Genomic DNA, 20,770 nt, shown 5'->3' with positions numbered 1-20,770 from the left:
GAGTGCAGAGTGCAGAGTGCAGAGTGCAGAGTGCAGATTGCAGAGTGCAGAGTGCAGAGTGCAGAGTGCAGAGTGCAGAGTGCAGAGCACAGAGTGCAGAGTGCAGAGTGCAGAGTGCAGTGTGTAGAGTGTAGAGCGTAAATGTATCCTACCTCTAGTATTTCTTCATTAGAGGTTAAGAATGTGCCCTTGATTTTCTTATCCTCATTCAAGTCCTGATAAACCTAAAATATGTTTAAAGACGAAGTATCTAAAGAAAGTTTAAAGACTTACATAAACATACATTCTATATGAACAAAATAACAAAATTTAGGGGGTCAATACTTTTCTTTCTATGACCCCGAAGTTATTTGCTTTCTTCAAAAATGTTACTAACACGGATCAAAAACCAAATAACAAATAATTTTGAAAGGAAGGAGACTAAAAAATATATCTCTAATCTCTTATCCAACTGGCAATAAATTAAATAACAATTGGAAACGGTTTCCTGCAACCTTAAAACATCTTTAGCTGCAAATAGTTAGTGTCGCATACAATTTTTAATTTTCACAGCTTTTGATTGGGTGTATCGCATTTTGCATACGCCACTCTTTTGGTTGAATTTTACACACTTTACAGCAGACAAACTTAAGATTAAACTTGGATGGAGAATAATCACCAGTCAGAAGTTTTCAGATCAGAATATTCTAGGGGGTTATGTTATGGTACGGAGCGGGTGTGTCAGAAAAAGAAGGAGGGGGGTGATATGTTCCGGAGAGGGTGTATGAGGAGGGAGAGGAGGAGGGATGATATGGTACCTGGAGCATTAAAAACACAGAACTAGAGAATTCATGCAAATCTATCTCCGCTCTATTAATCTGAACAGCAATCCAATTCAAAAATACAAAACCATTACAAACTTGGGGGAGGGGGGCCCGGTCACCTGGTCAAGGGAGGCTATTAGGACTTGGCCTCCCTTTAGGTCACAGAAATTTATCGTTTTAGGTTTTAATGGGACCCAACGGGTGCTAAGACCCCACCTGCCCAAAAAAAAAAATGAAGCCCCCCCCCCCCCTGGACAAATTCCCTAAACCCATCAGACGATGAATTTAATATTCAATAAAATATTATAAGCTCTAATTTAAGTTATATGGTTAAATGGATCCCTTAAATAATGTAGATGTGGATGTGGAAGAAGTTAATTTATTCACACAATATTTATCAATCTCTAAACATTTTAGAACATCAGCCAAATCATCCTCGCCGGTCTTCATCTTTCATCTAAAATAATAACTATTGTTCAACTATGGAATAACTGTTATCCGTGTTTTATTCTCTCATAATTTCAAGATCCCCTGGGATAAACTGGTTTATGATATTTTTGGACCCCCGATAGGAAGGGGGGGGGGCTTCCTATCAATTTTGTACATGACCTAGTGTTAACCTATTTTCAACAAAAATATTCATTTTGTATTATTTCAGAATTAGGTTAGGTTAGGAAAATTTCTGGGCCGAGCGCTGTGGCTAGGACAGGCTAAGAGGCCGACCACTGCGGCTAGGACATCATAGAGCCGAGCGCTGTGGCTAGGACAGGCTAAGAGGCCGACCACTGCAGACAGGTCATACATTTAATTTCAACAATTTCCATCAAATTAGATTATATTTAGGATTTAAATAGGTTAAAACACTTACATGGTCTGAGCGCTGCGGCTAGAACATGCAAGGGGGCTGAGCGCTGCGGCCAGGACAGGCAGGGGATCAGGCGCTGCGGCTAGGGGGCCAGGCTCTGCGGCCTGGCTGGGGGGATCCAAAAATTGTTCACTAGGACAGACCCAATCGCTCTCTTGGAGATTGCCTCCAGTTAAATACCACAAGGCAGTAGCATAAAGAAACATTAAATTATTTTCATAACAACAGCCTTTACTTTGGTTCAGTTTCGACTGTTTTACATAAAGTTGCTGGAATTGCAATCAATTCAAATGAAAATTTATGAGTTTACAAATGTTAATCCGCACATAAGTTCTCTCTTGATTTTCACCAATCATCTACTTCAAGAACACTTATTTATGAAAACTGTTGTGATGATCGTTCCGCGGCAATTCTCACTGGAAACGCGCTTTCGTACTTTCTAAAAGTTGTTGAGCGCATCCCTGGGAAAAACCAGTTTGCTAAAAGTTACCGAGCGCTTCCTTCTTCCAAAAACCGGTTTTTCAAAAGTTTGAGAGCGCATCCCTCTAGCTCAACCGGCTGCAGCCACACAGCGCTGCTCTACCTACTCCAATCCATACACACACATCAATGGCGCAATTTTCTTCATAAAAATACAATTTAGCGATACAGAAGCTCCCCCTAGGTATTTATTTAATATTTATTTAACGTTTTATTACAATTATAGTTTAACTGATTGTTTATGTATTTTTCTGCAATTACCAGTACTTCTGTGGGAACGAGTGTCAATTGCATTTGTTGAACTGTTTTCCAGTTTTATCACTTTGCCTTTTTATTTTCCATACGTCTAAGAACAAATGATGTACAAGAGAAATCGTTCTTATCGTAAATAAGTTAACTTTTAGTGACCATTCACAGATCAAACATGGTTCTAAGTAGTGGATATTTTAAACAAATATGGGTGGGGAGCGGTCCAAAAATCGTTCTCTAGGACAGCCCCTATTGCCATATACAATAAATGATTCGGTTTTATAAATTCTATAAAATTCCAATTTGGAGCTTTGCACGACCCATTATGATGTGTGACACTATATAGGACTAATATAGTACGAAAAACCTTTTTTTATTTCCTTGCCAATTTTTACCGGAGACGCTAAAATTCACATTTATTCGGTCCAAATTAAATTTCCCATATTTACCATGATATTTCCACATTTGCCAGTATATTCCCACTCTCCAAGATGTTCCCGATTCTACCGTGGTGTGGCATTCCCGTATCAACAAGTATTTCTCTTTTTTCAAAGCCCCATGTTTGTCATGCATTTTCATATTTACCCCGTATTCCGCATATTTCCTTTATCTACCAGGATGTAATAAATTTACCATGAGTTATTTACTGTTGCAATCCCAACAACAATGTTGTAAGTTCATATCAACGATACTTTTCCCATATTTATAACGAATGCAGATTGCAGGGGTGTATATCTTTCAGGAAAAGTTGGACATCTAATGGCAACTTTTTTCATGCTCTTAATACTCCAAAAATTCATTGTATTCCCTATAAAACATTAATTTTCCTCATTTCAGCAAATAAAGTCCCAAAAGAACTATTTTAAAAGGGGGGAAGAAAAATTATATTTCGAGAAAATTAACACCCTGCTTCGAAGATGACTTTCTCCTTACCTAATATATCATAATCTTATCAAATAAACCAATTTTTCATCATTCGCGATGATTTTTCCATCTTATCGTGAGATTTTGTTATATCTTATTATAGTCCCATGTAAAAAAAATTCCCCCTCATTTGTTCACTCATACCTCCTTATTGGATAAATTATTATAAGATTAACCGTGATATTTTTATATTTATCATGTTTTTTGATAATAAATGTAAAGTTTTTTTTTGGTAGGACTGTGCAGCCGTGTAAGAAGCTGCCTCTAGTGGAGCTTAGACGTTAGAAAATCTGGTTCACTGTGGGGAACTGTATATGCTGCCTGTCGTGGTGGAGTTTAAACGTTAGAAAACCTAGTTTAGTTTGGGGAACTGAATAAGCTGCCTCTAGTGAAGATTACTAAACCAACCAATGTGGAGTTAATAAAGGAAATGCATGCCAGAAGACTTCCCAGACTGAACACAGATCCGTACAGGGTAACCTTTTAATTAAATATGTTTGTTTATTAGTTTAAGCGCTTCCCTTAATAGAACTCAAGCGAGTCACAACTTTATTTTGTACTTTTCAAAAACATGTCGCAAAACGCAGGGTTAGACACTGATATTTATACAATCTTTAGTAGTAGGTTAATGTTTAAAGAAACTCTAGCAGTAGGGTTACGTTTAAAGAAACTCTAGCAGTAGGTTAATGTTTAAAGAAACTCTAGCAGTAGATTAATGTTTAAAGAAACTCTAGCAGTAGGTTAATGTTTAGAGAAACTCTAGCAGTAGGTTAATGTTTAAAGAAATTGAGAACCAATTAAGCTTTGCCTGAAAAATAAACTTTCCCTATAGAAGTCAACTTACTCAATTTATAACTTTAAAACCAAGCCAAGACCATTCCCGTGGTTTTATCGAGTCCCCCTATCAATCGCCCAGGTTCCTGATGTACGGTTGGACAAAGTAAACAGACAGATATATAAATTATATATATAAATGTGTTCAGGAAGAGTATATATATATTTATATTAATGTGTTTAGGAAGAGTATGAGAACAGCAGTTACACTAAGAATAAATTTCGTGCCTTCAATCAGCACAGCACCGACAGGAAATCAATTCTTATACTTTTTTATTATAATTTAAGATAAACTTTAATTTCTCATTTTTTTTTTCGTTTTTGAATTTTAATATTAAAATGTGGTATATTTTTGCTGAAATTTAAGATATTAATGTTTGGCCAACGTTATTATCACCGTATTCACAAAAATAAAAAAATGCGCTAGAACATAAATTAAAACGCAAGGGCTGAGATAAATTGTTATTATTATTAGATGAATCTATTGATGAGAGCTGGGATTTTTGTGTTGGATCCTGACAATCCCGATCGCCTGATCTTGATATCCACTGTGGGCTTTTTAATTTGAGGATTAATGCTTAATCTCTTCATTTCTGTTATTCCTCCTCAGTTACTAGTACGATTACCTAGCGAGATATCGAATAAAGATTAAATTAATCTGACAATAAAGAAAATATCGGGATTAAAGATTCATCTCGATATCCATATTGCTAGAGTTCCCATCTCAGTTAACCTAACAATGATGTATATTTTCTCCAAAAATCCTATTTGCCACCATAAGTTATACATTAAAGGGAGTCGATTTTTACATTTTTAAAAAAAATCCAAATATTGTCAGTTCATTGGTATTGGATGGATTTTGTCAATCTTAACAACTTCTAGAATAAAAGTTTTTCTGTAGAATTAAAATAGCCATGTAAAATTACTATAAGGCTGGTGGGAAAAAAAGAAAAATTATCACTAGTAAAGAAAATTTAAAAAGATGCGTGAGAATCCGCTGATTACTGCCCAATTTTTTTCGTTTCGATATCTTGAAAATCTTTATCTAGGGTCAAAACACTGATTTTTTGGTCAAATTTTTGGCTCAAAATCAGTTTTTTGGCCACATCATGTTAATGTTATAACGGATTTTGATGATTTCAACGTTTTTGAATTCGACACGGATCTTTTTATAGCCATTCGATTTATTTTCAAGAATTTTTTTGCGCTTGCGTTAGTGAATTTTTCGACTTTAAAGCTCACAAAACCCGGTTTCTGCATGGCAATTTGGATTTTTCAAAAATAATCTTTTCTAAATATTGCTTGTATATCTATTGTGTATCTAATCTCTTNAAGGTAGATACAAAAGTTTGACATTATAAGAAATAAAGGTAGATACAAAAGTTTGACATTATAAGAAATAAAGGTAGATACAAAAGTTTGACATTATAAGAAATAAAGGTAGATACAAAAGTTTGACATTATAAGAAATAAAGGTAGATACAAAAGTTTGACATTATAAGAAATAAAGGTAGATACAAAAGTTTGACATTATAAGAAATAAAGGTAGATACAAAAGTTTGACATTATAAGAAATAAAGGTAGATACAAAAGTTTGACATTATAAGAAATAAAGGTAGATACAAAAGTTTGACATTATAAGAAATAAAGGTAGATACAAAAGTTTGACATTATAAGAAATAAAGGTAGATACAAAAGTTTGACATTATAAGAAATAAAGGTAGATACAAAAGTTTGACATTATAAGAAATAAAGGTAGATACAAAAGTTTGACATTATAAGAAATAAAGGTAGATACAAAAGAATTGGAAAGGCAATTTGCTCAATTACAGTTTAAATGCATTAGAATATCAGGGTTTTGCTGAGCAAACTTGTTTGAATTGGTAGATTTCCTAATTTTTTCCAAGTTGAAAATTTGCAGGTCAGGTTGATAATCTATTTTGAAATTGATAAATGTTTAGTCTGAGCGGCTGACAACGTTTGGTGACTGGTCTGAACATAAAAGCAGTTCAGGAAAAAGGTATTGAACTATTATTTGTCATATTTATTGGTTACTTTTTCTCAGAAAAATTTTCCCCGATATCTCATGATTTTAAGAATTGGGAGGGTCACATAAATTAAAAATTTGTGGACATTTTTTATCCCCGATTTGAAATTTTATTGATCCACCACCAGCTCTCTACAAGGCAACTCTCAAAGAATGACACTTCAGAGACGACTGTATGGTTTTGTATATGATTCTAACGTTTTGCGTTCTTGTGCAAACTTTTCAGTTCACCTATTAAAGATTTTAATCAATAAATAATACGAAATTTATTATGAAATAATTTCAATTCTCTTTCTTCATGACCCTGTGTCTATTTTCAATAAACAATATATACATTTTAATAGGGTGGGGGTTAGTCTACAGTACACAAAAATGTGTATTTTATCTATTAATGCAGAAGGGTCATGTCACCGCGTGTTTAATTTTGTCAATTTGTCAATAGGACCGCATGGTAGTCCGCTATTAGAACAAAACAGATCGTTTTGTCTATGGATACACTTTAGTAGAGCGTCGACCCCTATTTCATAGAATGATGGGTTGTCTGCTAATAATAATAATAATCTATGTTAAGGTACTACTACAACTGTAAGACCGAGGTTTCGCAGTGGGAGAAACCCCGTGATTGGGCAGATTTTGAACGGTCCAGGCAATCAAGCAATGTAAGTATTCCAGGCTTGTGTAAAATTGAAATATTAGACACAATAGGATTGGAAGGGGGAAGGGGTAGGAAATGAAAATTTTCGCCCCCCGCGCACAACTTCATGAAAGAAATGATAAAAGAACAATCAATCATTTTTCCAAATATTCGAACCTAAAAAAAAACTATGCGCTCAAATTCATTCAAAATTTTAGTAAAATATACTTTGAGAACTTGAGAAGTACAAGTAGACAACCCCGAGTAAAATTATGGGAAATATATTCTAAGAAAAAATATTCTCCAGAACTCACAAATAATCAATCCCAACTGAACTTTGCAATTGCCACCATACCCAAAGTTTTAAAAAACGTAGAAATGACGATATTCAACATGTTCTGAATGATCTACCTTCCCTTATTATTTTTTTTAATCGTTAATTTCTGAATTGTTAACAATTTTTTTCTCTTAAATGTTTCCTTTAAATTGCTTCTGATAATTTTTGCTGGTGCAAAAAATGATTTGAAAATATCGATGAAATAGTTCCCCTTAGTAAACTGCTCATTAAATATTAAAACTTTTTCTTTCTTTAGGATAAACGTCCCGACTGGTCGGAGAGAAGTGGAATCAACTCCGAGGGACGGGGTGGGGTAGAAACTAGAGGGGATGGTCGAGGAGGGGGTGAAGGACGAGGTGGGGAGGGACGAGGTGGAGAAGGACGAGGAGGGGAAGGACGAGGTGGTGAAGGACGAGGAGGAGGTGAAGGACGAAGAGAAGATGAGAACTCCCGAGCTACTCCTGCCAAACTACACTGTGATAGAACATTAAGAGGATCTAAGGTGAGGAGTCTCCAGATTTCATAAAATTCCATTGAATTTCATCAAATTGAACAGATTTTCATCGAATTTCATCGAATTTTATTAACCTACATTGAATTTCATAGAATTTCATCGAATTTCATAGTATTTCATAGAATTCAATCGATTTTCATAGATTTTCATAGAATTCTATCCAATCCATCGAAATCATCGAGTTCCATCGAATTCATTAATAGAATTCAATAGAATTCCAAAGAAATTCATAGAATTTCATTAAATTTTTTTCATCAAAAATTAAGAAATCTGCACATAGGCCTCAATTGGATAGTATTTTTTTTAAAAGAAAAAAAAATTAGGGTAAATTATTTTTTTCCTCTTTTTTATATGTTTTTAAAAGCTTTTTTACCAAAAAGTCTGATTCAAAGACAAGCTTGATATTTTTAACATCTAATTCTACCTGTTGGTCAAGAATATCAATATTAATATCAAAACGAAGTGGAAGGTTTGTCAGATCACATTCCTCCCTATTTTATCATATTATCCCACTTTGTTAATATTTTAAGATTTTCTGGATTCATTTTTCATCGAAAGTAAAATCTTTTGCACACAGACTTCTTTTTCCATGTCTTTTAAACTCGAAGAAAAAATATAACTTTGAAAAAAATGGAAATTGATTACAATTAATGGGGGAAAAATTGTAATGCCTACTTTAAATGCATTTTTTCAGTTAATTACATCATTGTATATTAAATCTTTACTTACCTTTATTACAGAAGTGGTGGGGGACAGGTTCTGGTAAATGGTTGAAAGTAAAGGGAAATATTAAATATAGCATGATTGATTGATTGATTGAGCGCCTGCTTCAATGATGGATTGATTGACTGATTAAATATTTTCCCCCGCTTAATACTTTGTTTTACAAAAATTAAATCCAATTAAGGCAGGTGTTCAAAAGTTTTTTATTTTTCGATAAAAACTGAATCCTAGAATCTAAAAAATGTGAAAACTAGGGGGAAAATTTATCTGAAAAACCTTAAACTTTGTACTAATGTTTATGAGTAATTAATTCATGAATCCAGAAAATCTAAAAATATTACCTTAGTGGGGAAAATATGGGGGAAAGTGATCTGAAAAACATTAAACTTCGTTTGATGTTAGTAATGAGATTCTTGACTAACAGGTAGGTGTTAAATACACCTAGCTGGTATTTGAATCATAACTTTTGGTGAAAAGCTTTTTAAAAAAAACATGGAAAAATCGGGGGGAGGGGAATTTCCACAATTTTCTTACTTTAAACAAACCCAAATAATGCCCAAATGCAAAATTTCATTCAGATTCCTAAAAAAATTTCAATTGGTTCAAATTGGTCAAACTCACCCTCCCCTTTCATTAAATTTCATTAAATTTCATCAAACTTCATTGAAAATCATTGTATTTCATTGCGAGCTTCAAAAGTATCAATACCTAAGTCAGTAGTTAGTAAGTGACCAGGGTGTGTGGCAGTACCTTGTTCATGGAATTTAATTTTATAACGTATTAAGTTGGCTGAAAGCAACAAAAAAACGATGTTTTGTTTTAAGGGGGAAAAAGATTTACTATATTTAACTGTCAAGGATTACGAGAATCTGCTTATTATTGAGGATCTTACCCACTGAACTCATTCAACCTAATACTTGTTAGATCTGACACTGAGACGATTCTTACAAGTTCTTCAAATTTTAATCCGAGATTCTTCTGTAAATGCATCTCATATATATATATATTTTCTAGAAGTATTCCCCTGGGAGAAGAAAAATAAATTTTATAATTTAACTTTTCAGGGCAATGCCACTTAAAGCCACTTTAACCTTACGCTTTCTGCTTTAAGCCCCCTCCTTACCTGGAAGCTTTATGTGCATTGTCCAACTTTTGCATATTTTCAATTATTTATGATGATTTTTTTCAGGATAAACATAGTTCGTCTCCTTTATCCTGTCGCTTAGGGCGGGATAGATCAGGAGACGCCACGCCTACAAGTGAAGGGGAGGGAGGAGGACCCGTACTTGGGACACCTCAGGGCCATAATCATCATAGTTATCCAGGGGGGCCTGTGTCCCAATATTCCGGTAGCTCCGTGTCTCAGTACTCCGGGAACTCAATGTCCCAATTCTCGGGGAATTCCATGTCCCAATATCCTAGCACCTCGATGTCCCAGTATCCCCCTGTGTCCCAATATCCCGGGGGCGCTGTATCGTTGTATCCAGGAGGCGCTGTATCCCTATCAGCTGCAATACCAAGGATATCCACACAACACAGTGTAAGTAGTTACTTTTAATTTCGAAAAAAAACTTATGTCAATTCTGGTAACAATCCCCTTGGAAATCCTAGGGTACAGGGCTGGAGAAAGATGTTTTTATGCATTTGGACTCTTGAAAGAAATAAATAGTGTTTATTCTGGGCTGCCTAATGATTATATTTTAAATTCGGTGATGGTGATGGACCAAACCTCTGTAGAGTAAAAAAGTAGATGTTAGTTCCACATTTATTGAAAATATATTTCAGTCTAGGTTGACTCTCGTCAGTTCTTGAGATTGTTTCTGTCACAAAGGTTAAAAAATTTTATGTTTAGTCTGGGCTGCCTAATGATTATATGCTTAGTCTGTGCTCCCTAATGAATATCTGTTTAGTCCGGTCTCCCTAATGAATATATGTTTAGTCCGGTCTGCCTAATGAATATCTGTTTAGTCCGGTCTCCCTAATGAATGTATGTTTAGTCCGGTCTCCCTAGTGAATATATGTTCAGTCCGGTCTCCCTAATGAATATATGTTTAGTTCGGTCTGCCTAGTGAATATATGGTTAGTCTGTACTCCATAATGAGTATATGTTTAGTGTGGGATCTCCAAAGATTAAATATCAGTCCAGAGCTGGGAACTTTTGAATGGTGGATATCGGGATTAGTGCTTAATCTCCTCATTTTCTTAATCTATAGATTAAATAATGCTTGTTCTCTTGTTTTTAATCTCCAGATTAATCAACTGATCGGGATTAAGGATATCCCATTCTAAAGTTCCCAGCTCTGGCTCTCTAAAGATTATATTTAGTCCTGACTCCCCAAAGTTAATAAATTAGTAATAGCTCCCTAATGAATATATGTTTAGTCCTGGCTCCCTAAAAATTATGTATTAGTAATGGCTCCCTAAGAAAGATATGTATAGTCTTTGCTCCCTAAAAATTATATATTAGTAATGGCTCCCTAAGAAAGATATGTATCGTCGTGGCTCCCTAAAATTAGTATATTAGTAATGGCTCCCTAAGAAAGATATGTTTAGTCCGGGCTCTCTAAAGAAAGATGGGAGTCTCCTCGAAGCACTATTTCCCAATCTCCTACATCCTCCAGTGAACAAACCCTACAACAGGTGAGTGCAAGAACTACCTTTGATTTTTCTTGTTCCTAAAAAAATATGACCAAACAATTGCACAAATCAATGAACAGTTAACCCGTCTGCTTTTTATCATGATATAAATATTTGTTGCACGGATTATGTGCAAACACTTTTTCGGCAATGTTAATAAAGTTCCACGAATTCATTTTTCTGAAAGCTATGATTACCCCCCCCCCCCACACCCCACCGACAGATTTAGTATTCCGATGTTTTTGTCACAACAAATTATTTTTGAACCATGAGTTAAATATTTTCAACTTTAAGAACATTTTTAAAGGTTTTTGGTCAACGTTTGAATCGTTACAATGTATTTAAATGTTTATGTTAAGGCTGTGCTATCACCTCTTCAACACCTGCACACTACTGCAGTCACGTTAACTCCTTCTTTAGCAAGATTGCATAGAGAAGATTTAATATCTCATGTACAGGTATAGTAGTTGTTTATTGTGTACACTGTACACAAGGGTGAAACACGAATGGGGTTAAAAAAATTGGTTGCATAGTTTCTCTGGGTGATGTGTGGCCCAATATGAGCATTTTGTGAAAACTTGAGGTTGACCGGAACATTGCATGAGGTGGAACTCGTTTTCAGGGAAAAAATCTCGATTTTTGGTTAGGACAGTGGGACAATTCGACACTTTAGGACACTACACTTCACGGATCTCAAAGAAAATTTGGGATCGGAGGCCGGTCAATCAAAAATCAAGATTTTCCTGGCTTTTTCAAGAATAAATTTTCATTTAAAGAATTTTTGAAGATTTTAGAGTAAATAATTGTTTAGTATTTACAAAAAGTAAGATCAATATAAAACTAATTTCTCCATCTTCATCTTCACCTTCATCTTGAGTCTTGAATCATCTTTTGGGTTCACCGAATCATCTTCAACCTATATAATCGATTTTACACATCTAGTTTTTTTTTATTTTGTACACTGTACGTTAGATATTGATTGGATTGTGCTATTTATTTATTGTGTACACTGTTCACTGTACAGATTGTTTGTATAGGGCTAAAGTTTGTTGGTATTTTATATATATATGTAAAATAACAGCAGTGTTCAGGATTGGTTTGGTGGGATTGTATATATACAGTGCCTGGCGTGTCCGTAGTTTTAAAATAATCGAACTGATATAGTCTATCCTACCCCCAAAGTACCCATGGGTTCCCTAAAAAAATTCCGTCAATTCGGTCCAGCTGTTTGGCAAGCTATAGCTAACATATACAAATATACATAAAATTTTATAAATGAGCAAAGAGCTTTATTATTTAGAATATATAATGTTGTGTAGGTTGGTGGTATTATATATCTTCTATCTAATAAAATAAGACATTCGTAGAAATGTCCCCTAAGCCGGCCAAACGACTGGACCGAATAGGCTGACATTTTTTGAGGGAACCTTAAGTAATCCGGGGTGAAAAAGGGAAACAAAAATTCAGAATTGTTTTTTTCTTTATCTTATTTTTTTAATGCTCAATTTTAAAAAATTCCACGGGCAACGCTGGGCACTGCAGCTAGTTACATATAAATATTGGTAATATTATATATATAACTTTTATAACTTATATATTAACATGTGTAATGTAGGGTTGGCCTGCTGAGCAGGTTGAACGGGGTTGTCACAGATTAACCGAAGAAGCTCATCAGATATCCAGTCATGGAATTACACGGGTAAATATCCTCCTTGTTACACGCAAATATCACATTAGTACCTTACATCAGTTTATATCTATTTACCTGTATTGAAACCCAGAAAACCATATTAGTAACTTACTTTAGTTTATATCTAGTTACCTGTATTGAAAACCAGAAAACTATATTAGTAACTTACTTCAGTTTAAATCTAGTTACCTGTATTGAAAACCAGAAAACCATATTAGTAACTTGCTTCAGTTTATATCTAGTTACCTGTATTGAAACGTAGAAAACCATATTAGTAACTTACTTCAATTTATATCTAGTTACCTGTAGTGAAAACCAGAAAACCATATTATTCTTAAAATATACACTCCTGGATCCTATGTTAAATATTTGGGTATTATGTTTATTTTGAAAAGGTTAACAATCCTTTTATAAATGTTATAAAGGTAAAATCTCCTAAAAAAATGCTGAAAATCATTAAAATTTATTTAAGGTGTCGGCTGAGTTGAAAATGGCAAGATCCCTTGTTCGGTTAGCAGAGATCCAGGCAACCCTGCAGGAGCAGAGAATTCTTTTCCTTAAACAACAAATGCTAGACATGGAGAAATATTCCTGTATATCTGAACCTGAACCTAACTCTCATACTATTCCAGACTCTACTGAGCACCGCTAATTTCAACCCCCTCGCCAGACCCGTTATCTCTAGAACCCCTTCTATCATCTGTGAGAAGAACTTATCAACTTGAATTCAGTTATTATCCATTGTGGGATATATTGTGAGATTATTCAGTGATTAGTAAATATTGGATGAATACCCCCCCCCCCCCCCCCACCCCCACGCACAGCTTAAATATCCGCCCCCTCCCCCTCACACACATATAGCTTAAATATCCCCACCCTCTCACACACATATAGCTTAAATATCCCCACCCTCTCACACACATATAGCTTAAATATCCCCACCCTCTCACACACATATAGCTTAAATATCCCCACCCTCTCACACACATATAGCTTAAATATCCCCACCCTCTCACACACATATAGCTTACCTTAATAAACCGGGCTCCCACACTCAAATAGCTTTAATATCACGCCTTCTGAACTTGAAAAATATTGCCCTCTGAGACTCCCTGCCCTGAAAATTTTAATAATGATGACTACCGACTTTTCTGCAGAAATCCTTCTCTAATTCTTGTTTTACTTGCATGCTTTTTCTTAATCAAATATTAATCTAGATTTGGTTCCCAAATTACGTTTTTCACGCCATTACATCTTTTTTATTTCTTTTTCTGTTTATTTTTACACTTTTTCTTACCATTAACCAATCGGTTTTTATTTTACCCTCATTCTCTTCTTCCTGCATGCAAGACGGGTTTAAACGCGTTCAATTTATGAGAATCTATTTTTTTACTTAGTTTTCTGGCTGAAAATCTGAATTAAATTGTTTTTTTTTCTGACTTTTATATTGTCATCCCCCCCCCTGTCAGTGTCCTTATCCCATTATATTTAATCCCATCCCTGCTCAGCATATTCATCCTTCCCTTGTGCTACTGCTATCATTCACTCTGAAGTTACTTGTTGTCAAATTTTATGGTTTTTTGCATTTCCTGGCTCCCCTCGTTTATAACACACAGACACACACACACACTGTTGAATATTTGTTGAACTTGTTATTCCTTTATATATAGTGTCATTCATCGAGCAAACTTTGCACAACCTGACGAGGACTCTGCAGGTGGGAGAGGAGGAGGGGGGGGGGTTGTATTAGGTGAAGTAGTTGCCAAATTAAAATTAAGTGGAATGATCTAAAAAAAAATGTTAGCTGGGCGAGAGGGGGGGTGGGTATATTTGAGTGAAGGTGGTTCCTTGTTAAGGTTTTGTGCAAGGTTTGAATCATTAAAGGTGAAACCGATCCGTGCATTTTGTGTAAATACTGTAATAATATTTCAATAATAAAGATGTTGGAACTAAGTAAAGTATTTTATTTTTATGTTGAATCGATGCATTTACTTGCAATATTGTGAACATTTAGGCTTTTAGGGTGTCTTGCGCCCCCTTTAAGCTCTAACAGTTACCATTTTATAGTTTTCACATTTTCATGATTTTTCCTTGGTGTACTTCCAAAATTAATTAATTTCGACATTGATCCCTAGCTGTTTAACTTTGACCAGCAATATGTCTGGAGTATTGGTTGCTTCACACATTTTGGTATCGTTTGGTTCGGCCGTTTCATAAGATAATGGGAGAGAAATCCAAACCAAGGCTACACTAATGGATAAAATATCATTTGATTTGTCTCATATTCATGTAGAGCATACATAATAAAAATATCTTGACTTAACAACGGAAGAGAACTATGAATTATAGAAAAATTTTATTATTTAACTTTATTTAAGACAAGCTTGGTTTGCGAAAATTTTACCACACAAGTTTGTTAATAAATTGGAAGAATTTAGAGAAAGGTAGTTTACGATAGTTAAATAATTTTTTTATAAATCTATATTTATCAGTATGAAAATATCCAATAACTTTAAATCTACAAAAATCGGCAATTAAAATTTTTATTAGATAGGTAAATTTGGTTTGTGGAAGGAAGATTATCAAGAACAGGAATACCTCCTCTGCCCAATGCTAACCCTCTAGGGCCACTTTGTAGTCGACTTTAGTGCATTGACCAGTTTCTACCCTTATTTTCTGGGAGACTTCTCTCAACAAACTCATTTAATATTTTTTCTTCGCTGGCTGTAAATTTTGGGCAATACCGGTTTCGGACAAGCTTGAAGCTTAATATTTTTAAGTTTTCCGGATAGTTCCATACCTGACAAAGCATGAAAAAAGTTATAGTTCACCGTTTTTTATTAATAGACAACTCTTAAAAGTCTTCAACATGAGATGAAAATTTCGTTGAAGCTTAAAAAAAATGCTACTCGAATAATCAAAACTTGTAATTTAGAACCTTCAAAACTGACGCCAGAAGCTCATGAAAACAGCGTTTTCTTTTGAAAATATATTGAAAAATATTTTGACAGTGTGGGCTAGCCCTCTACCCCCCCCCCCCCTAACAAAAGTTCTAGCTGCACGAGTTGCACCACTGTAAAAAAAAAAGAAAAACGCGGAATTCATGTGACGGCAACAATTTAAGACTGGAACTCGAGCACTTGAGTTTAAATATTCTTTGTAGAATAAAACAAAAACAAACAAACAAGTTCGCAATTTAAAAAAAATTCGTGGATTTTCAAATTTAATAGAAATTGGATTTTGTTGGAGGCTAGTTTCAGAAATTTAATCATTCATAACCCGTCTCTGAGACCATTTTAGGTCCCACACAAGCAAATTATATATATATATATATAGTTGAAAAAATGAACCAAAAATATTTTGTATTTTTATTGTTTTTATACATTTTCATAAGGCTGGTATGTCTACTTGCATCTTAACACTTGCCAATATGGCAATTTTGAAACTTGACAAAATTACATGGTAAAACACTTGGCGTTAGTTTCGTAAATAACATAAACATACAATATACATATTTTAATCTCATTTGTATTCCTAAATTTTTTAGATCTATAAAGTTGCTTAAAGAGACTGTAGACGGGATTTAAATTCACCATCCATTTATAGCGTGGCATGTCCAAATCAAAATGGTACCTTAAGAAAGCTTTGTTTTACTAAAATATGACACGCATTTCTGCTTCAGAATCAAATTGGAGGAACACATTTAAATCGAGAAAAAAGACGATATCTTTTACATTATTGGTCAGTTAAAGGTCAACTTGCCACTCTATAAATGTAAAATATGTTTACAGTCCCTTTACGTTCAAGTTATATGGATCGTATAATTACAGAGAAAAGACTCGAAACTGACCTAGAGGAAACGGATCTAAAAGATATCTGAACTAATAATCGAATAATTTTTTCGACTAACCGCGCGTTTTTTATTTTATTTTTATCGACTCCCCGATAAACTACGTCTAACCTCCATCCAACCAGGGCCGTAGCTAGGGGGGGGGACATGGGCACGTGGCCCCATTTTACTACTTTGGGAGGGGCACATTTTCTGAGACAAAAAAAAAGAAAATGAAAAAATTAAAGGAAGGAAACTGAAAAAGAAATAAGGAAAAAAGGGGAGAAAATTGGCTTAAAATCGTTACCAATATTATGTGAACAGGATTATTTTTTTTCTTCAAATTTAAGGAAAGTTGAGTGCTTTCTGAACTAAATTATTTAAGAATTTTAATTTCTATCCTATCTTGTGAAATGATAGGGTTTAATTTTTTTTTTTTTTTGTATTTTAAGAAGCTTATCCTTTTCTCTTCTTTTATTTGATTAATGATTCTAATGAACCATCGTACAGCAAAGAGTGACATGGAATCAAATTTAAATTATATACAAAATATGGCCAGGTTTAGGAGAAGCTGTTTGTACTAATTTAAATTTTCTGAAAACTGAAGATTTTCATGCTTTACAATATTGGCTATTCGTGATTTAAAAATTTTCAGTAGTACATTTATTTTTAGTTTAAGTAAAATCTCTACAAAGCTTCTCAATTATTCAACAGCAATTAAGGGAAGGAAAACAGGAAAAACTTTTTAAACTATATGTGATAAGTTCAATTCTAGTTTTTTAGTTTTACATTAATTAATTGTAACCCTTATTGAATTTTTCAGGTCAATAATTTTTCTCATGCGGCGCTCCCCTTACTTATCTATCTATGCTATTTATAACTTTTGTGCCCCCAATCCCTGAAGAAATTCCTAGCTACGGACCTGCATCCAACTCCAACTACATCTAACAGTTTTAGGCCAGAAAACCCTTAGGTCAGTTTCCTGAAGGTAGAAGAGTTGAAAGGTTACACAGAAGAACAGAAATCATTAGCTGTTAAAGTAATATAAATAACTCTAAAGGGTGTACTAAAAGACATACAAATTTGGTTTTAAGTTGGTAACTACAGTAACTATGTTCACAAAAAAGAGCCTTGTTAAGATCACACCCTGTACAGTGTACAGTATACACTACACACTGTACAGTGTATAACCTAATTTGACAAGAGTCAGATTTGTATTTCTCTAATAAATAGATAGCAAACAGAACCTACAAATATAAATCTTCTTTATGTTTATATTTATTCCCTTCTTTAGGGGGGTGTATATTTTTAAGAATTCCCCCCCCCCCAAAAAAAAAGGCAAGCTTTATCATCATTTTGAACAATTTTAACCCAAAAGGTTACTTTTTTTCTTAAAATAGATTTTTTCCCTTACCATTGTTTGCGCTCTGGGAGAAAAAATATTTTCAAAAGGGGAACGGGGGGAAATGATTTTTCAAGATAATATTATTTTTTATATTATTAAAGTCACGTGACCCGAATGTCAGTATCACGTTTCAGATCTCGCGTATCACAAGTTCTTTCGTAGAAACGCTAGCAGCGAGGTCAGATAGTGTTCATTGGAGTCGGGGTGCCGCAAACTGTGACGTTCACCGGGATACATCTGCAAAAGAAAGTTGTTAAAAATGTATTCCATATCTACTGCCACCCCATCCCCTTGAGTCGCCCCTCAAATTGTTAGATTTGATCGAAATTATTATTATTATTAAAAAAAAAACGATTAACCACCATAAACTATACAATCCGGAAAACCATTAACCATCATTAACCCTACTAACCAGAAAACCAATAAATACATACGTATGACATTCATGACATTCGTATATATGCGTATTTTTAGGTTTGGAATACGTAAAAATACGCGCGCATGTAAACGAATGTCGTTTTCTTCTTTTAATAATAATAATTCTCTTGAAAAATCATATAATAATTTTAAATTCTAACTTACAAATGCATTTTTGTGCAGTTGAGGTTTCGTGAATATATTGACACTTAATGAAATAAGTTGGCATGAAATTAATTTACGTATTTTTAGGTTTGCATTGCATTTTTCAACTCTAAACAATACTATTTTTTAAGTAAAGAAAACCCACATTACGTGAAAATACGTAAAATAAAAACCTTAAAACTTAAAAAATTATTTGGTGAAAAGTAAACGCAATTATTCGTAAAAATAAGTTTCTGGAAAACCTAAGCACTTTTTAAAAACCGCTTTGTATGATAAATACGGATAAATACGTAAAAATACGTAAATATACGCAAGTTCTTTACCAAAAACATAAGAATATTTTCGTAAATATGCCTAAAAATACGTATACCTTTAAAGAGATTTTAGTATTTTTCATAGATAAATAAATAAACATAGATAGCTTATGTACGCAAAATCATCAAGAATTGTACAATCCGCGAACTAATACTTCTAGGGGTCAAAGTGTACTTCAATGATAAGCGGGGTGGTTTGGTGTTTTAAAAGATTTCATAATAGAGTGTAAAATAACTCCGGGAATGGAACTATTTGAACAACAATATTTCACTGAGCAATATATCATATTGACGAGAACTGAAGAAGGACATGAAAAGGACAAACTAACTTAAATTTCTCTTTACAGAACTCATGTACACCACAAGTAATCAATGACATAAGAACAGTCAATGTTCACAACCGACCTAGTTGATCTATATAATAGGAATATCTTTAAAACATCTCCATACATTTATATCTTTAAAGATTAAAAATGTCGTCTTATGCGTAATCTATCTTTATCTATTGTAGTTTTAGGTTTTCGGTTTAATATGGATTATCAAGGCCGAGTCTGCATCAAAAATAGTCATGGAAAGACGAAAAGGAATGTTTCAGCTGATAAATGACACAAATCTAGTATCAAAATGTCTAGTAGACTATGAACTATGAACAAAACTAATTGAAACTTCTCGTTCTTGGCTCTGCGGTTTGGCCTATGAAAGATATAAAAAGAAAATTTTTTTTCTAGTATTTTTTTAGTTGAAATCATATCAAACCTTTAAACTATTCCCAGTAAAAACATAAACTAATTTGCAAGGTTACCAATATGCATGGGAATTAATAGACGACTTAAAAATCTGCTTGATTTCCGATATTTAATCAATTACAATAAGCGTTTCAAAAACAAGATTGCATGCCTTATGAGCTTTGCAAAATATGTTCCTTATCATTAAAATTTGAACAATATTTTGTTGTATTCAATAATTTGCCATTTAAAAGATGGAAAAATGGTCGACCACATTTTGGAAATCTCAAAACAAGTAGTTTTGATGATAACTGCTTTTACTGGGATACTGTTAAAGTCGTTTTTACGAAATAATGAAATAATGCCACGAGGAGCAAAGACGGTTTAAGAGTCGTCACTTAATTCCCATGTTTATTGTGACTCCTAGAATATATTATATAAACTAACCTGTAAATGATAAGGTTTTCCATGCTTTATCAGCAGATTAACAAGTTGACCAGTGTGTTGCATAAAATGAACGTTTTCGTCCATTGCTCCGTGCATAATCATAAGCCGGCCATCTTCGTCTGGCAGCTGGTCGACAAAATTTAGAATTGAACCTAAAAATGAATAGAAGTTCAATATTAATGGATGGGAAGCAAATACTTATCAGATTATTATAAAAAGAACTGTAAATTTGACTCCAAGGGACTCCCAAACAGAAGATGTTCATGTCTGATTCACAACGGTACCATTAAACCCCTTATCTGAAGAAAAATAGAGAAGATATCATCGTTTTGCTTTCTACAAAATGTCAATTTCTCTTTTTGGTAATTTTTGTCCCTTCCACAGTTGTCGTCCTATTTATCAAAAGAACGAAGGCAACTTTCAATTTCTACCAAGTTCGCGTGGAGTACATGGATACACAAAAACATGGAAACAAAGAGAACCTGTCAATTGACAGTTTCTCTTTATTTACTTTTAAAATTGTAGCTTGAAAAAAGCGTGTTGAAATAAAAACTTAAATACAAAAGTTGTCTTTATTGTATTGATATAAACGCCGACATAAATCCGGCAGTCACATTTTAACAGAGAAACCATAATTCAAAATTCATCAGTTTCAAGATAGCAAAACTCTACGAAGACGAAGGTATGAAGGTTAGTGTTGAGAATCAGAGATGCAACTCATTTAACTGGAA

General features: G+C 33.9%; 3 protein-coding genes and 1 long non-coding RNA gene across 38 annotated transcripts in view; 2 read left to right on the top strand and 2 right to left on the bottom strand.

The window, feature by feature from the left end:
* LOC111714744 (zinc finger protein 658B) overlaps positions 1 to 1,280 on the bottom strand; it is a 14,668-nt gene extending 13,388 nt beyond the window's left edge. Inside the window, exons 1-3 of the mRNA XM_023489924.1 lie at positions 1,146 to 1,280; positions 798 to 857; positions 153 to 224 (exon numbers count right to left, since the gene is read on the bottom strand). Of these exons, the coding sequence (XP_023345692.1) occupies positions 153 to 224; positions 798 to 857; positions 1,146 to 1,253 (240 nt within the window). The 5' untranslated portion in view covers positions 1,254 to 1,280. The remainder of the gene's footprint in view (positions 1 to 152; positions 225 to 797; positions 858 to 1,145) is intronic.
* A 939-nt stretch (positions 1,281 to 2,219) lies between these two features.
* On the top strand, positions 2,220 to 4,435 carry LOC111714743 (uncharacterized). The gene is made up of 3 exons (XR_002768045.1): positions 2,220 to 2,332; positions 3,558 to 3,796; positions 4,340 to 4,435. It is a non-coding gene; the product is annotated as an uncharacterized LOC111714743 (long non-coding RNA).
* Positions 4,436 to 6,103: 1,668 nt separating this feature from the next.
* LOC111714742 (WW domain-containing adapter protein with coiled-coil) lies at positions 6,104 to 14,690 on the top strand. Of its 12 annotated transcripts, none has more exons than XM_023489921.1 (10): positions 6,104 to 6,175; positions 6,774 to 6,861; positions 7,430 to 7,675; positions 9,600 to 9,950; positions 10,964 to 11,050; positions 11,407 to 11,505; positions 12,663 to 12,746; positions 13,210 to 13,492; positions 14,291 to 14,454; positions 14,622 to 14,690. In XM_023489921.1, exons 4-8 carry the CDS (start codon positions 9,792 to 9,794, stop codon positions 13,387 to 13,389), a joined length of 609 nt encoding a protein of 202 aa, XP_023345689.1. In that variant the 5' UTR covers positions 6,104 to 6,175; positions 6,774 to 6,861; positions 7,430 to 7,675; positions 9,600 to 9,791; the 3' UTR covers positions 13,390 to 13,492; positions 14,291 to 14,454; positions 14,622 to 14,690. The 12 variants fall into 12 exon arrangements, with proteins under 12 accessions (XP_023345689.1, XP_023345685.1, XP_023345688.1 ...); XM_023489917.1 differs by having other exon boundaries at positions 14,246 to 14,454; XM_023489920.1 differs by having other exon boundaries at positions 13,210 to 13,505.
* A 1,401-nt stretch (positions 14,691 to 16,091) lies between these two features.
* On the bottom strand, positions 16,092 to 20,191 carry LOC111714749 (dipeptidyl peptidase 9; the record flags this gene model as incomplete). Of its 24 annotated transcripts, XR_002768061.1 has the most annotated exon segments (5): positions 16,092 to 16,307; positions 16,538 to 16,587; positions 17,489 to 17,813; positions 17,981 to 18,208; positions 20,040 to 20,191. XR_002768061.1 is itself a non-coding variant. In XM_023489929.1 (3 exon segments), coding segments are annotated over 2 exon segments (245 nt in total), but the record flags the coding sequence as incomplete, so codon positions are not given.
* Positions 20,192 to 20,770: the final 579 nt, after the last annotated feature.

The sequence above is a fragment of the Eurytemora carolleeae genome, unplaced genomic scaffold, assembly GCF_000591075.1.
Source record: "Eurytemora carolleeae unplaced genomic scaffold, Eaff_2.0 scaffold1627, whole genome shotgun sequence".
NCBI classification, from domain to species: domain Eukaryota; kingdom Metazoa; phylum Arthropoda; class Copepoda; order Calanoida; family Temoridae; genus Eurytemora; species Eurytemora carolleeae.
Note: the sequence above shows the minus strand (reverse complement) of the source record. Positions and strands in the feature narration are given on the sequence as shown.